The sequence below is a fragment of the Synchiropus splendidus genome, chromosome 15, assembly GCF_027744825.2.
Source record: "Synchiropus splendidus isolate RoL2022-P1 chromosome 15, RoL_Sspl_1.0, whole genome shotgun sequence".
Taxonomy (NCBI): domain Eukaryota; kingdom Metazoa; phylum Chordata; class Actinopteri; order Syngnathiformes; family Callionymidae; genus Synchiropus; species Synchiropus splendidus.
The window spans coordinates 12,198,577-12,215,639 of NC_071348.1; the positions used below are offsets into that span (position 1 = coordinate 12,198,577).

Consider the following 17,063-nt stretch of genomic DNA (forward strand, 5'->3'; position numbering starts at 1 on the left):
TTCTGCTATTGGTCGCCATCTTGTGGCAAGGCCTGAGAACAACAGGTGACATTTTGAAATAGATATTTATACATCAAAGTAAAGCCTTGCAATTTAAGAATATTGGATATAGATACATACAAATACAATTGAAATGAGCTGAAACTGTGTTAATATTGTACTTGGAATAAAGTGGTTACATTTTACGGAATTCTAATGAAACTGTGATAATTTCGCTTAAGAATAAGGGCCGACTACATGAGAAGATTCATTTATAAAAAAAATAAAAATAAAAATAAATAAAAATTAGTAATTATTATCTATTGAAATGTTTTGTGTAAATGTGAATTTTCGTTTGGCTGCTGGCAACGGACAGAACAAAAGAGGGGGAGCCACTTAGGAGCCAGAGGGAGTAAAGGAAGAACACAATATTCCGTATGAACGTTGACTGTTTGCATTTAATACCCGACTAAAAACAAAACAACTTTATTTTGTTTGATGATAACTAGGTTGGACGATAGCCAAGATTGAATTGCACTTTGTTTAATACAGGATGTTCTGAATGTTGAAATTGTAAACAGGAGGGAGCTAGAAGTCAGATCATTCTCTCAGTCGACCTCTATTTTGTGACGCTGCAGTTTCTGCTATATTTATCTGCCTCTTCCTCCATCCACACTAACACACCCATATAACAACAACAACAACAACAACAATAATTGTTGTAATATTATTATTATTATTATTATTAATAATAATAATAATAATAATAATAATAATAATAATAATAATAATAATAATAATAATAATAATAATAATAATAATAATAATAATCTTACATATCATAAAGATATTTTGTTTAGTGCTTATAAAAAACTAACATCTTGACACATAAATAAATGTCAGCCTGGGACACTACCACCACGACTGAGGAGAGAGGAGAGTTATCTGGTATGATGTTGAGAAGAAAGCTGGAAACCAAGTCGAAAGGAACTAAAGCATGGAACAATGGAGATGGATTCAAGATCTAGAAGACTACTAGAAGAAATGAAGTGGGAGCCGAACAGGACCATGACCTTCAAGCTTCAAGGCGTTCCAGGACAATGTCGATGAGGTGATAGAGAGGGAGAGAATCGTGATAGGAGCAGTGGCCATGTAGAGGAGACGAGGATGTTAAGGAGTCAAGGACAGAGCTTCTGAGGACCAGAGGGTGGCAGGTTTTCCTAACAGATTCACCAGTAAATGGAAATAAAGACAAACAAGAGCGACCCCAAAAAAGGAGACAAACTCAAGGGGCCTCATAACAGATAAAGGAAGGGAAAGACAACCTGCATATTCATGGCAGAGACGAGTGAGATTCCTCCGGCCGAACGATCTACACTTCACCTGCCTCTCCTTCCTACTCATACTTGAAACCTTTAGCAGTTATCAGTACTAGTGAAGGGTAGATGAGGTATCATGAAACATTGTTCCAGGGTTGTTCCTAATTTTCAGAGGCCACTAGATGTCGCTCTTGGTGTAGAAATGATGTGAGGTTTCATTAAATTCGTCATTCAAGTCCAAACATTTTACAGCAGACAGTGCCATCTGGTGGCCTCTGAAAATCAGGACACTGTGTCATGAAACCTAGGCTCATCACTAGTCAGTACCATGTTGCAGTGACCAGTGCAAGTGGGAGTCTGTGGCTCAAAAAAGAGGCGTTTTAAGTTCTGATATTATGAAGTCAGAAGACATGACTCCTTTCCAGGCCCTCCAGGCCTCTGTGAAAACACACGCCTCACAGAAGTTGATAGATAAGAAATATTGTCCTTAAATAAGTACTGTGAGAGATTATGGACGTGAACAGAAGTAACTGGGATTAAAAACTAGCGTCACAGTGTTTTCAGCTGGTATTAAACACATGTAAAGAACAACCATTGTGTGGGATTTATTTATACCAGAGGAGAAGATTTTCCAGAGAACAGTGGCAGCATGGTTAATTCACTATCATAAAACAGGCATGATGTGCAGATGAAGCTTATGTACAATCTGATTCTGTTTTGCTTGTTATTAAAATACAGTTTTCATAGCATATAAAAGTATGCAGCATCTGTTATATACCAGCCGAACGGTGCATCACTTCACATTGGATTTAAACCAACAAGTCCTTGTTTTTGTTCTCAGAATTTAATCGTGGAATATTCAGTGTTTTCATCCTCACAGCGACTTGATTTCCCGATCTTGTGCTTCACTCTGTTGTGTTTGAACTCCACATGAGAATAGTTCACCTCCTCCTCTCCCTCTTCACCGCTTGGTTTATTAGGGTGATGTGGTTTGGACACGACCGCGTACACAACATCTTGTCCTGGCTTGCTGCTAGAAAACAAAACAAAATTGAATCCTAAATTCGGAGATGAAAACGTCCAGTAATGCTGACCCTTTGGCATAATGCACATTGGCATAGACCACAGATGCTTCCTCTGGGGGCACAGCTTGCACTTCCGGTGGTCTTTTAGCACTTGGGTTCTGCAAAGTCATGAGCACAAAAGAGTAAAGTAAACTCTCAGATTTGACATCTGCTTTATCATTAAGTTTGCAGAATCCCTGTTATCTATACATACAAAACTATTTCCTGTTTCTGTTCATTGCAGTTACTTGTGATCTCTGAAGTCTCTCCTCCACAGTAAAAGCCGTCATGTTTTTCACTTTGAGTTCCACACATGAAGCCTACAGGTGGTTCTACGACGCTCATGTTGACTGCACTCATTCTCAAAAGCTTGATACCACAGCCATAATGTTCCTGACTGCGCCGCTCATGAACATGGATCTGAGGTGCAGACTGCTCCCACTCCTGTTTTCCACTCGCCGGTTCTTCTGTGCCTGTACTGGCTGAGCGAGCACAGGTCCAATGTTCAGAGAAAACACTTCCTCCTTGATGTCCTGATTTTCTTAATCATAAAAAACAATAGCCTTATCTCCTCTTTTTTGGTTTCTGCTCTGTTGAATATCTTTCCAGGTCTCCTGGATGTGACTCTCGTTCCCCTCTGTTTTTAGACAGTAATACTACTTGTTTATCTTTTCATTATATCCATCAATTTGTTCAGTTTTTTACAATTCATATCCGTCTCTCCAGCTTTCTTTTTTTTTTTTTCTCAAATGGTCCGTGTAGAGACCATCTTCTTACATGCATCCTGTAGGCCTGTAGTGATCTACAACTTCTCATGAGGCCAGTTTTCATATTAGTCAGTGGGCAAAGATTAGCGCAGTTAACCTGACATAAAGGCAGTTGAACTTACAGCTCTGTGTTTGAGCCTCCTCTTGCACCTGTGGTTGGAAAGTATGACTGTTTAAACAGCACATTAAAACAGGGTATATAAAAATGTTTCTCTTTAATATTTACTTGATGAAGATGAGACCAGCCGCCAATGGAATGAGCAGAAGTGAAGCAGAAATGAAGACATACATCAGGACTTTGTGAGAGGCTCCTGTATTGAGACATAATCAGTTCAAAATGATAAACTCACGTTTCTTTGTATGTTCTCTTCACTTCACCTTCTACAAACAGCTCCACTGGATCAGATCTTCTTTCACCTAACTGATTCAGGGCAGAGCAGTAGTAGATCCCAGGCTTGTCAGAGGTCACACTGTGGTTCTGCTGATCGGACACTTTGTCATCTCCTCTGTCATCCGTCGACTTCCTGTACCAGGAGTATCGGTGGATTGGTGGGTAGCTGCTGGAGCTGCATGTCAGCATCACTGAGCTCCTCTTGTCTGGCAACTGCAGCTCTTCAGCCTTCAGGACCTTCGTTTCTTTTGGAGCATCTGAGGAGTGTGGCATAGTTCTTTTTTAAATATTTATGACATGACTCTTTATCAATAAACAGTGTATTTATCTGTCAAATTTTTTCTATACGTCTATTAAAGTGAAATTCCAAGTGAAATGAACATATGAGTAAGTCATTAAAATGCTTTGTTGCAAAGCAAAACTACTCACATTGAACCACCAATTCTCTCCGCTCACTTGTCCTGCTTCCTTCAGAGTTTGAGGCGATGCACTTGTAGCTCCCTGCGTGGTGCACAGCAGCTTTAGTGGTGTAGACGAGGACATTGTTGTGGACCCCATTCTTGTTGGAGTCTGAGGACACATTCACTGAACTGGACCCGGTCTCTCTGATCAAGGTGAGAGTTGAGGGTGGAAAACTGTCCACAGTGCATCTGATAGTGAAGGTCTGACCTTCTGTGACCTGAGTGTACATGGACAGTTTGAGGTTTGATGGAGCATCTGTGGAGAGGAAGCAGAGTAGTTTGGACAATTTCCTCTTTTCCTCTTTCTTTCTTTGGTTTACAGCGTGTTTTAATGTGTCTGAAAAATGAGGAAAAAGTTAAAATAACAGCTGGAGAAGAAGAAGCTCACTGTGACACATAGTTTTAAGGAACTGGGAAAAAAGTCAAGTAAAAGTCATGCTATCAATATTGCATGACTTATTGAAGGAAGACAAATTCAATGAAAATGGACATATTTGTTTGATCGTATTAGGGAGGGAAAATAAGTGAAAACACTGCACTGTTGAGAGCACAAAAAAAAAGACGACAGATATGAAAGAAAACATGGAACAAATGCTACATTTTAACATATTACCTGGAAATATATAAATGAGAGACTTGCTGAAGTGAGGTCAGACAGGAGCAGGGGAAATAAAGCACTTTCCTCGGTTCAGTAACTATAAACAACATGGCCAAGAAGCTAGACTCTGAGGTGAGTCAATGCAGCACTGAGAGTGAGTCACTCACACTGTACTTGGAAGCACTGTGGTGCACTATGATCTGTGCCGATGCTGTTGGTGGCGCTGCACACGTAACAACCTTCATCAGATCTCTGCACTGTCTCAATGGTCATGGTGCTGCCCCAGTATTTGGACTGGTACTGGGAGAGTGGAGTGTGTCTGGAGGAGCCATGGAACCAGGAGAAGCTATGAGCTGCAGGAGAGGCCTCAGTGACACACGTTAATCTGAGCTCTTTTCCAGCGCTGACTCTCCCGTTTAGACCAGAGGGGACTTGAACTCTTGTGTTCCTGGGTTGGTCTGAGGAACAGAAACACTTTCAGCTTGTTTGAATGTTTTGTCATGTTTTCACAGTGGACTCACATTCAACTTGAATCTGAAGTGGGTCTGATGTTCCAGCACCAATGGAGTTCCAGGCAGTGCAGGTATAAAAACCTGCGTGCTCAGGCTGGATGGATCTTACTGTGTAAGTCTGAGCTGAAGACACATCTCGCTGATCCTTCTGCCACTGAAAGCTTGTGGCTTCTGGGTTGCTTCTCTTCACTGTACATCTTAAATCCATCCTCTGTCCTCGCCGTATTGATGTGGCAAATGCTGTGATCTCAACTTCTGGTGAGACTGGGAATAAAGTTGAAAGTTAAATATGAGAGTTAGTTTAAGTCAAGAGAATAAATGAATCAGCCTTTCTAGGATCTGAGAAGAGCAGGGAGGAAACAAAAGGTTTATGGAGGAGTTAAAATGTCTGGCAGATGCTGCTCTCTTATTGGCTGCCCATAAAAAAAATAATTTTTATTTCAAGAAAAATCACTGAGAAAAAGGGAGCTAAAGTAATGAAAAATCATCACTAAGTATCTTCGAATTGGAATCGGAAATGGACCTGGATTGTGTTAAGTCTGGGTTAAATACCAGGCCTTTTGCATCACTGCAGTGTTGTACAGTGCTGTTTTAAACTGATATGTCTGACAGAAAACTCCTGGTGAAAATTAGAGAGAAAGCAGATGCCAACTAAGCCGCCACTGAAATCCATGATTGACGTCGAGCTACTGACTGAACTCTGTGGAGGTCATTGCATTTGAAACAAACTTTAATGAGGATAAAGCAACAAATAGAAAGGATTGTCTCACACTGAACATCCAAATCAAGACTGGAATCTTCATGTCCGTGCTTATTTCTGGCTTCACATCTGTATCTTCCACTCTGTGAGACTGTGATGGATGGGATGATGAGATCTTGTCCTTGGCTCTGTGCCTGATCTGGTTGCAACCAGTGGTAGGTGGGTGCAGGATTCCCACTCGCTGAACATGTCAGGGTCACTGTGTCCTCCACAGCAACACCTTCCCTTCTGTCAGGATTAGTGACCCTCACCTCCACGTTCCTGGGTCCATCTGAACAGAAAATATAATCATTATGTTTTGCATTTTTGTTGACACTGAAAGGGACTTTGACTTACATTCGACAGTTAGAGTGACACTGCGGATCAAGTTTGGGTCGGTGTTGCCTTGAGTCTGACAGGAGAACTGCCTCCCATTGTCCTGCCAGCTGGCTGTGAAGTTGCTAGTTGCTGTCCTGCTGTGTTCATCACCCTGAGGTTGCACTGAGATTCCTCGTTGGTCGAGAGGTTGAATTTGAGGACGGGAGGGGCACGAGGACAAGGTGGAGCAGCGGAGAGTCACTGATCTGGACTCTGTAACAGGAGCCGGTTCCTCAAACCTGATGAGGCATGGGTTCGCTGCAAAATGAAACTTTTATTCCGTAAAAATGAAACATTTCTGACTATATGAATCACATTCTCTTAATTATATGTGTACATTGGGGACATTTTTTTTTTATCATTATTATTATATTTGAAGTAACAGGTTGAATTGAACTTACCTTGGACTGACAGAAGAACAGGCTCTGAGCTCCATTTCTCCCCTCTTGATGGGAAATATCCAAAAGAATAGCTTCCACCATCATTTTTGTTCAGGTTGCAGATCGAAATGGTGAGCTGTTTCTCTGCTCTTTGGTAAGTCACTCTGTTGCTATACTGTGGACTGATGGGGCGTTTTGTGGGGTCTGTACTGTAAACAACAGTTCCAACCCACACTGGATCCTTGAACCAAGCCCAGTAGGCATTTCTACTGAGATATCCTGTGAAGCTCGCCTGTATTGGAACGCAGGATCCCTCTGTGGCTGTCAGCTGTGAGCCAGTGAATGTAAATGATGGCACTGCTGCAGAACCTGCTGCTGGATGTCGTGTTGTCAGAGGAGATCTAAAACAGACAGGACGGTAAAATAAAACTCTTACCTGTTATGATAGTCAGAAGCAACAACAACATGAGTTTTTCTTTATCCATCTTCTGAACTTATACAATCTGGAAGAAAATTAAAAAAAAATCACTAGCAGTTGCAACTGTCTCGGGCTCCAGGTGAGCGGGGTCAGCGTCACATGACAAAACATGGCACTGCCTCTGACTCTACTGTGAAAGCAAGGAAATGTCCCCCTGTTGCTGCTGGCTATGAGATAAGCTTTGAGATAACATGAAATTTGAAATAAAGATTTATATGCCAATGTTAAATCTTGTCATTTCTGTTTGTGAATGAATTAAACAAAAAAATTGAAACATAACATCGATCAATGAAGGGGTGGAGAAATACAACAAGAAGTATATAAAATGCATTTAATGAAGATAGAAAACTTCTCAGCTTCCGCACAAAATACAGTCATCTGAGCTGAAATAACCGGTGACGGTGTTCAGAGCTGCTCTCACTATGTTCACTGTGTTTCCTTGGTTTTGGGCGTCTGTTTCCGTGTGCTCACTTGTGTGTTGGGACCGTCACCTCGGCCTGTGGTGACTTCAGCACAGCCACGGTCCTTCCTGTTTTCTGTCAACTGCTTAAGGGTTTTTATTGAAGACGCTGGAACAATTCAAGTGTATTTGTGTGGAACTGTGGAGCCACAGCCTCTGCTCACTGGGAGCTGAGCCTCCAACGTTGCCTCCATTCATTCTGTGCAATATCCACGCTGGTGTTTGGCTTCACAGCAGTTTAGAGCAGTCCATTTTTTATTGAACCAGTTATTGCCTCTTGAAAGATCATCAGCTTTCTATGTGAACAATGAGATTCTTGAACATCTTTCTCTGATCGATCTTTCATCTTGTGGCTGTAGGTTAAACAAGGTCACCCAGTTACAAACATGAGCTCACATGTTCAGAGGTCAGGGTTTGTCACTGCACTTATGAAATGAATAGAATCTCACACATACTTGGATAAAATGCCAGGATGTCAATTCATGTTTAGTCATTTTCCATCTGTCTGAACATGATGGAGTGAACCATCTCTGATCCTCACCAGCTGACCTTGTTACTGTACAGTGAGTTTTCCTAAACACGAGCACGAGTTCTTACCTCAGAGAAGATGAACAGGCAGCTGAAGGTGAACAATGATGCACGCAGAGGAGGTTCTCATGGTCTGTCTTCGTCTCATGGAGAAAAACACACCCAGCTGTCGGCAAGAGTTTTGACTTCCTCCATCTGTGGTGAAGTGTCTGTTGGAGGAGGCTGCTTCATTAGCTTTCCTGTCGTCTTCAGCGGCTCAGACTTTCAGAGTGAAAATTCGCACAGATGCTGATCTTTGATTCAAATGAAGGCATGTAGCAAGTGGGAGGACATGGTTATTGAAGTTCACTCCAACAACAAATGTATACTCTCTTCTTCTGTTCCACTTTTGCTTCAGGTGCTTCCACACTGGTCTTCTGCTGATTTGGCTCAACCCAACTGGTGAACATGTGTAAGCTGGAGCCTGTGGAGCTGATCTGACTTTTAGAACTGTGTTTTTTTTCTAAATGCTTCTGGCACATTGACATAATGCATGGATGCTAACTCACACTCATGTGCGACGGGGAGGGGAGGGGCTGCGCTGCCAGATTTCATTGGACCTGCTGCTGCTGTTGCTCAACAGTCGTGGTTTCGCTGGGGTGGATTTATAAATTAACTTGAAATTCAAGAGAAATGAGAAGTGTGACGTGGGTGTGTGAGACAAGCCTCATTCAACCTTTTAGTTGTTACTTTGCGCAAGTGTGTTTGATTTGTTCATGCTGCCGTCTTCAACACCAGAGGGACAATGAGTCGGCGTCGGACTTCAGACCTTCAGCCTCCATCAACAGAAACCGATGTGTCTCAGCATTTGGAGGAAGAACATCTACTGTTCAGAGCCATGGAGCTGCAGAAAAAACTGAGTGAGGAGAGACATAAAATGAACCACTGTCTATCATCATTTTCAGTTTCCAGCTCCTCCTCTCACAATAACAACATGAAGTTCCTTCTATTGTTTCTTCTGTCCGGGAAACTACAGCCTCAACTCTGTCTCTGTGGTCAGTCTTCACACCCATGTTGTGAGTGATTTCATCTCTCTGCTGTGTGGAGAAGCGGTTTATTCACCAGTCTTCACACTTCTCTCGCTCTCTCTCTCTCTGTGTGTGTGTGTGTGTGTGTGTGTGTGTGTGTGTGTGTGTGTGTGTGTGTGTGTGTGTGCTGAGAAATCCCCGACAACTTCACTGCTGGCTGTATTTTATTGCCAGTATCAGAAACAAAGGCTGCATGGTATGACACATTTTCTACAGATTCATACTTTAGGCAAAAACCAAACAAGCCACTGATTCACCACTTAAACACATCCAACTTTAACATTATGACCATCAGCCTGATGCACTTTGCAAACATGACTCTAGTCTTGTAGCTATTTAGATAAGCACAGCACTTCTGCACTTCTGTCTGAGGGTTAAATATTTGAGTCCAGCGCTCTGTTGTCCAGGTTCTCATCTGCTTCTCTCCCTCTCCATGTTCAGGTGCTGGGCTTCATTCTTCCAGTTCGATGTCCACCTGCTGATAATCGTCATCTGTCTGTTGGAAAACAATTTTTTTTCAGAAAATACACTGACAGTTTGGAGAGTGTTTTTGTTCTGAGTTGTGAGAGAGTGATGCAGAAAGTAACAGACCAAAATGATGTTTTAAACCATGCAAACAAAAAAACCCTTTTCAGTGTTTCTGTTACTAGTGTTGTCTCTTATGGTGTCAGAGAGTTACCTGTGGATCATCTGCCATGTTCTCCATCTCAGCCGTTTCTTCTGTTCTTCCAAACTCCTTTTTACTGTGGAGGAAGTGATTGAGTAAATCCTGACTGTGTTTGGATGAAGAATGCAACTGCTCACTACTGCAGCCCTCTGTTCAGTCTGTACCTGAAGTATTGGTGAAACAGGAAGAAAACGACTGCAGACAAAACAATCCTGGTCAAAAATGCTATCAGGAATTCCAGTTTCAAAAACTTTGTCAAAGAACCTGCAGAAAGACCAGAAGAAAAATACATTTAAAAAGTGTTGTTTCCCAGGAGGTTTGAAAAAAGACACTTACTCTCATGATTCAGAACAAGAAGTTCCTGTTTTGTTTCTCCGTTCTCATGAGTGACAACACACACAACGGTCTTCACACTGTGGCCATCTTTCACACAGAAGCTGCTCCAGATTTCATCTCCTGATACGTTGGTCTGGATGTGAGAGTCACTGTGGTCGGTCAGCAGCAGCCAGGAGATGGAGGGTAAGGGGTGGCCCTGACTGCCACAGACACAAGTGAGAGCTGCTGAGTCCCGCTCACATCTAGAGCCATTCAAGATCCCAGCAAACCCTGAGAACATGCGCAGATTCACACCATCATTAACTCACTCATGTCAGCAGCAAATGAGGAGAGAACATGGAGCGTACAGGTCACAGTTGAGAATCTCGCACTCTCCTCTTGTCCTGTTTTGATCTCAGTCAATTCCTCTGCAGGACCGATCCACTTACACTCATCTGTTTTCAGAACCTCAACACCCTGCATCGCCACCCACCCTCCTGCCTCTGTCTTTTTCATTCATTCAGTCTAGCACTTCTATCCAGCTTGTACCTCAAATTCTCCAGCTTATCCTTCAGCTCATCTTTACTCTCACTACAGATCACTATATCATCAGCAAACACCAGAGTCCCAGGAGACTCCTCCCTGACCTCACCTGTCAGTTGGTCCATCACCACATCAAACAAGAATGGGCTTAGAGCCGATCCCTGATGCACCCCTGAACTGACTCTGAAGCCCTCGGTCTCTCTTACAGCTCACCTCACCACCGTCTCCTCACACGTGTCCTCACACATGTCCTGCACAACCCTCACATGCTTCTCTGATGCTCTTGACTTCCTCATGCAACACCACACTGCCACTCCAGGAACTCAGACACAGGCTTTCTCCACATCTACAGAAACACATTCTATCTCCTCATGATGTCTGGACTTCTTTATCAGCGACCTCAGAGCAAAGAACATCTCTTTTTCAAGGGACAGGGAGCAACCCTCATCTGACCAACATCATCATTCATGTTTGGAGGTCTTTCCCGAAGAGAAGGAGGGTTTCACCAATCCACATGTCACTGGACGGTCAGCTCCACCACTGGAGCCACAGGTGCTGCTGCTCTACAAACTGACTCATGTTCCACAGGAAACTTACATTTTTCTTCATTAATGAAATCTCACGTACTATTAGAGTAGATTCTCATCAAAACCAACTACTAAATATTTGCAATTTCCAAAGTTATCAGTTGCTAGTTTTCATCGAATGACCAACTAGTATCACGGATGAGCTGTGCCAGTGAGTCCCTGTTTTTTTGTTTTGTTTGTTTCAATTAACATATTCCAGAGACTTTAAGCAGAAGTGGAGACATACTTCCGAACTGTTACAAAGGCTCCTGGAGTGAAACGTCCAAAATGATAAACAATCTCACGTTCTCTTCACGCACCTTCTACAAACAACTCCACTGGATCAGATCTTCTTTCACCTAACTGATTCAGGGCAGAGCAGTAGTAGATCCCAGGCTTGTCAGAGGTCACACTGTGGTTCTGCTGATCCGACACTTCATCATCTCCTCTGTCATCCGTCGACTTCCTGTACCAGGAGTATCGGTGGATTGGTGGGTAGCTGCTGGAGCTGCATGTCAGCATCACTGAGCTCCTCTTGTCTGGCAACTGCAGCTCTTCAGCCTTCAGGACCTTCGTTTCTTTTGGAGCATCTGAGGAGTGTGGCATAGTTCTTTTTTAAATATTTATGACATGACTCTTTATCAATAAACAGTGTATTTTCCTGTCAAATTTTATTTATACGTCTATTAAAGTGAAATTCCAATCACTCAGGAGAACATTGTGTAATTTCCATACCATGTTTTCAGTGTACGTCCTTGAACAGCAGGCTACTACTCACACTGGATCATAACATGGACGGGCGGCGATTCTCCAGATCCAACCTCATTCCTCACGTTGCAGCGGTACCGTCCACTGTCACTGGGTGCGACTGACCGCAGAGTGAAACTCTGACCTCGCATCAACACTTCCTCTTGTCCGTCGGCCATCTTTGTCCAGGTCACCGAGGTCACTGGAGGGTGAGACTGAGCGCTGCATCGGAAAGTCACTGATGTGTTTTCCTTCACAGTCTCATGAGGATCAATGATAACTGCCACATTCTTGGGGCTGTCTGCAGCAAAACACACGGGCAGAAATTACTGTGCAGTCACATGTTCCTGAAACAACAATGGCCGACCAATCACACAAATGTTATCAGAGAGTCAATAAAATGCTTTGTTGCAAAGCAAAACTACTCACATTGAACCACTAATTGTCCCCGCTCACTTGTCCTGATTCCTTCAGAGTTTGAGGCGATGCACTTGTAGCTCCCTGCGTGGTGCACAGCAGCTTTATTGGTGTAGACGAGGACATTGTTGTGGACATTCAGTAAACTGGACCCGGTCTCTCTGATCAAGGTGAGAGTTGAGGGTGGAAAACTGTCCACAGTGCAGTTGATGATGAAGGTCTGACCTTCTGTGACCTCAGTGTACATGGACAGTTTGAGGTTTGATGGAGCATCTGTGGAGAGGAAGCAGAGTAGTTTGGAGAATTTCCTCCTGTATTGATTCTGACTGCAGCTTTTTGAATGTGTCATTGACAAATCCCAAACTGCAGTGTCCCTGAGTTCTCATGAAATGGCTGGAAATTCATTATGATCATCAGGGACTGAATAAGTGTAATTAATTTGAGGAATTTCCAGTTAATCAGTTAAGTTTGTTAAACTTCAATTGTTCCATCTACCAGCACAATCTCATTTAGCTGAGATGTTATGGTGATGACATCATCTAATGTTGTGCACCTGGAGTTGGTGCACTGAAAAATGTTCCCTGAGGAAGGAAATCTGATATGAACTGAGGCAGAGGTGAGTCAATGCAGCACTGAGAGTGAGTCACTCACACTGTACTTGGAAGCACTGTGGTGCACTATGATCTGTGCCGATGCTGTTGGTGGCGCTGCACACGTAACAACCTTCATCAGATCTCTGCACTGTCTCAATGGTCATGGTGCTGCCCTGGTATTTGGACTGGTACTGGGAGAGTGGAGTGTGTCTGGAGGAGCCATGGAGCCAGGAGAAGCTATGAGCTGCAGGAGAGGCCTCAGTGACACACGTTAATCTGAGCTCTTTTCCAGCGCTGACTCTCCCGTTTAGACCAGAGGGGACTTGAACTCTTGTGTTCCTGGGTCGGTCTGAGGAAGAGAAACACTTTCAGCTTGTTTGAATGTTTTGTCATGTTTTCACAGTGGACTCACATTCAACCTGAATCTGAAGTGGGTCTGATGTTCCAGCACCAATGGAGTTCCTGGCAGTGCAGGTATAAAAACCTGCGTGCTCAGGCTGGATGGATCTTACTGTGTAAGTCTGACTGATAGATATATTGATAGACATATTGGTGACTGGTAATAAAGTTGGCCACAGAAGTATTTATATCAAAACATTTCCTCTTCAAGTGATGAAGACGCATCATCGAAGTTCAGCATGAAGGTCTGGATAAATATAGAGAATAAGTGAGTTGGCCTGTTATGGCCTTGCTGTCATCTGAGGAGAAAAGTGACCTGAGTCTGTTCTCTTATTGGCTCATCGGAGTCATAAATGAGATGACTGGATAGATACATGAAATAGCTTGTGCAAAGAAAATGTCAAAGGTAGAAGGAACAAAAGTAGAGAGACATGAGCCTGGGTGATTATACGATCCTGAGTATAAATAGTGGAACGTTTCTGACTGATCTCGATGGTCAGTCGTCTCCATGTTTCTCAGTTGAACACCGATTCGTCGGCGACTCGGATGCACCTCTCCTCCCTGACCAGATGTCGCGGTGTCGCAGGAGTGAGCTCTCACTGTGTCTGACTTTGAAACTCAGCACCTTTATTCCACTAGTCGATCAGACTGTTTGTTGGTGTTTGGGCAACTTTCATTGAGTCTCTTCGTAGCATTAGCCACCAAGCTAACCTTTCCCAACACGACATGGAGACAGTTCCTGCCACTCGATCTCAGTGTGGAGATTATTCTGATGTTCTTGTATTGTTACCATTCTTTTTTTTTTAACATTACATTTGTTTTGTGGTTTGTTTAATGTGAATAAACCCTTTAATTAATACGTTTGCATAGTTTTCACGACATATGCTTCAAACAGTGGAATTTTAAAAACAACTAGACGCTGCTGTTTATGAATAAACAGCATTGTGAATGCACAGGGCGCCACCGCGACTCTGCACGCGACAGCGTTGAAGCTTTGAACGGTGTCTCTGGCTCCAAAAATGGCCGAGATACAGCTGCCTGGGTTTCTGGCTCCTGAACATGCAGGACATTTCACCTACTCCAATTTTCATTTGTCTATAGTCTAACTTTTTGATTTATGCCAAATCTCTCCTCCTATGTGCCCAATTTGTGGGCTTCCAATCCCACGCACAAAACGCGGGAATAAACGCGGGATCGGTAGCCCAGATATTTGGCTCAAAGGAGGAGAGATTTGGCAAAAATCAAAAAGTTAGAGTGAGCTATCAAGCTGGCTCAAGTGGAGCAGGGGAGAAAAAAAGGCAGGAACTATCTGACACAGACATAAACGGTCAAACAAGTGCAACAAATATTCATCTGACAACCACATTCTACTGATGTTCTAATTTGAAGTTAGTGAGAACAGTCAATAAAACGCTTTGTTGCAAAGTAAAACTACTCACATTGAACCAGTTCTCTCCGCTCACGGGTCCTGCTTCCTTCAGAGTTTGAGGCGTTGCACGTGTAGCTCCCTGCGTGGTGCACAGCAGCTTTAGTGGTGTAGATAAGGACATTGTTGTGGACCCCATTCTTGTTGGAGTCTGAGGACACATTCACTGAACTGGACCTGGTCTCTCTGATCAAGGTGAGAGTTGAGGATGGAAAACTATAAATATAATATATTGTAAATATAAAGAATATGATTATATTTTAAGTAACAAGTTGAATTTGATCTTAGTGTTCTTTTTATTAATACAAAAAAGTATCGAAAAAACAAAATCTACTTTTTTAAGCCTCATCAATGCAGACTACTTGAAGTTATGCAATTTAATTTTAGTTTCTTGAATTTCCTTCCTCTTGATGGGAAATTTCTAATGAATAATTTCCAGCACCATTTTTGATCGGGTTGCACATCGCAATGGTGAGTTGTTTTGCTGCTCCTTGGTAAGTTACTCTGGTGGAATACTCCTGACTGACGGGGTGTTTGACAGTTGCTGAGAAGTCATCATCTGCAGCGACCCATACTGGATCCCTTAACCCAGCTGTGGGCTTGTGAATGTCAATGATGGCTCTGCTGCAGAACCTGCTGCTGGATGTCATGTTGTCAGAGGAGATCCAAAACAGACTAAGATGGTAAAATAAAACTCTTACCTGTTATGACAGTCAGAAGCAACAACAACATGAGTTTTTCTTTATCCATCTTCTGAATTTATACAGTCTGGAAAAAGAATTAGAAATCACCGCTCTTAATGGTTCCACTCAGCAACCGTGTAGGTGGCAAGTTCTTCATCTGCCTCGGGCCCCATTTTATTTTCGTCACTTTGTTTCACATAGTTTAGCCTCTGTAAGCATCACGGCTGTATGTTTTCATTCGGGTTGGTGATCACTTCATCTTTTCTTGATTTAGCTGTTTTTTCTGTCATTGTTTCTGTCTTCCTTTCACCTCTACCTGCTGTTGTGTGGTAGATTAAGTTACTTTCTTTCTTTGTTTGTTATTTGGTTTGGATACCAACAGTGTTTTCTTTGACCTTGGTTTTGGGCGTCTGTTTCCGTGTGCTCACTTGTGTGTTGGGACCATCACCTAGGCCTGTGGTGACTTCAGCACAGCCACGGTCCTTCCTGTTTTCTGTCAACTGCTTAAGGGTTTTTATTGAAGACGCTGCAACAATTCAAGTGTATTTGTGTGGAACTGTGGAGCCACAGCCTCTGCTCACTGGGAGCTGAGCCTCCAACGTTGCCTCCATTCATTCTGTGCAATATCCACGCTGGTGTTTGGCTTCACAGCAGTTTAGAGCAGTCCATTTTTTATTGAACCAGTTATTACCCCTTGAAAGATCATCAGCTTTCTATGTGAACAATGAGATTCTTGAACATCTCTCTCTGATCTATCTTTCATCTTGTGGCTGAAGGTTAAACAAAGTCACCCAGTTACAAACATGAGCTCACATGTTCAGAGGTCAGGGTTTGTCACTGCACTTATGAAATGAATAGAATCTCATGCCAATTATGTCAATTCATGTTTAGTCATTTTCCATCTGTCTGAACATGATGGAGTGAACCATCTCTGATCCTCACCAGCTGACCTTGTTACTGTACAGTGAGTTTTCCTAAACACGAGCACGAGTTCTTACTCACCTCAGAGAAGATGAACAGGCAGCTGAAGGTGAACAATGATGCACGCAGAGGAGGTTCTCATGGTCTGTCTTCGTCTCATGGAGAAAAACACACCCAGCTGTCGGCAAGAGTTTTGACTTCCTCCATCTGTGGTGAAGTGTCTGTTGGAGGAGGCTGCTTCATTAGCGGCTCAGACTTTCAGAGTGAAAACTCACAGATGCTGATCTTTGATTCAAATGAAGGCATGCAGCAAGTGGGAGGACATGGTTGGTGAAGTTCACTCCAACAACAAATGTATACTCTCTTCTTCTGTTCCACTTTTGCTTCAGGTGCTTCCACACTGGTCTTCTGCTGATTTGGCGCAACCCAACTGGTGAACATGTGTAAGCTGGAGCCTGTGGAGCTGATCTGACTTTTAGAACTGTGTTTTTTTTCTAAATGCTTCTGGCACATTGACATAATGCATGAATGCTAACTCACACTCATGTGCGACGGGGAGGGGAGGGGCTGCGCTGCCAGATTTCATTGGACCTGCTGCTGCTGTTGCTCAACAGTTTCGCTGGGGTGGATTTATAAATTAACTTGAAATGCAAGAGAAACGAGAA

The 17,063-nt window shown here is 43.0% G+C and overlaps 2 protein-coding genes across 5 annotated transcripts; both read right to left on the minus strand.

Annotated features, from left to right (window-relative positions):
* Positions 1-1,902: 1,902 nt before the first annotated feature.
* On the minus strand, positions 1,903-8,196 carry LOC128746816 (B-cell receptor CD22-like). 4 transcript variants are annotated; one of them, XM_053844156.1, is made up of 13 exons: positions 8,124-8,196; positions 7,025-7,091; positions 6,610-6,963; positions 6,188-6,466; positions 5,862-6,122; positions 5,101-5,355; positions 4,747-5,037; positions 3,950-4,237; positions 3,547-3,777; positions 3,356-3,440; positions 3,252-3,279; positions 2,393-2,481; positions 1,903-2,331 (listed from the first exon to the last, which is right to left on the minus strand). In XM_053844156.1, the coding sequence occupies exons 2-13, from the start codon at positions 7,071-7,073 to the stop codon at positions 2,136-2,138; spliced, it is 2,406 nt and encodes an 801-aa protein (XP_053700131.1). In that variant the 5' UTR covers positions 7,074-7,091; positions 8,124-8,196; the 3' UTR covers positions 1,903-2,135. The 4 variants fall into 4 exon arrangements, with proteins under 4 accessions (XP_053700131.1, XP_053700130.1, XP_053700128.1 ...); XM_053844155.1 differs by having other exon boundaries at positions 1,903-2,328; positions 3,508-3,777; XM_053844153.1 differs by having other exon boundaries at positions 3,508-3,777.
* Positions 8,197-9,324: 1,128 nt separating this feature from the next.
* Positions 9,325-16,622, minus strand: LOC128746820 (B-cell receptor CD22-like). The gene is made up of 11 exons (XM_053844161.1): positions 16,480-16,622; positions 15,496-15,562; positions 14,808-14,876; positions 13,028-13,318; positions 12,389-12,649; positions 11,991-12,260; positions 11,533-11,802; positions 10,125-10,394; positions 9,953-10,052; positions 9,801-9,864; positions 9,325-9,617 (listed from the first exon to the last, which is right to left on the minus strand). Exons 2-11 carry the CDS (start codon positions 15,542-15,544, stop codon positions 9,573-9,575), a joined length of 1,689 nt encoding a protein of 562 aa, XP_053700136.1. The 5' UTR covers positions 15,545-15,562; positions 16,480-16,622; the 3' UTR covers positions 9,325-9,572.
* Between the last annotated feature and the right edge of the window lie 441 nt (positions 16,623-17,063).

Coding starts and splice junctions, on each gene's coding strand:
- LOC128746820 (XM_053844161.1), bottom strand. CDS start 15,544: ATGGATAAAGAAAAACTCATGTTGTTGTTGCTTCTGACTGTCATAACA. Junction 12,261..12,388: donor GGGACAATTAGTGGTTCAAT/GTGAGTAGTTTT, acceptor GTTTTGCTGCAG/ACAGCCCCAAGAATGTGGCA. Junction 11,803..11,990: donor CGTCCATGTTATGATCCAGT/GTGAGTAGTAGC, acceptor CACACTCCTCAG/ATGCTCCAAAAGAAACGAAG.
- LOC128746816 (XM_053844153.1), bottom strand. CDS start 7,073: ATGGATAAAGAAAAACTCATGTTGTTGTTGCTTCTGACTATCATAACA. Junction 6,467..6,609: donor TGTTCTTCTGTCAGTCCAAG/GTAAGTTCAATT, acceptor TTCATTTTGCAG/CGAACCCATGCCTCATCAGG. Junction 2,482..3,251: donor GGAGGCTCAAACACAGAGCT/GTAAGTTCAACT, acceptor ATGACTTTGCAG/AACCCAAGTGCTAAAAGACC.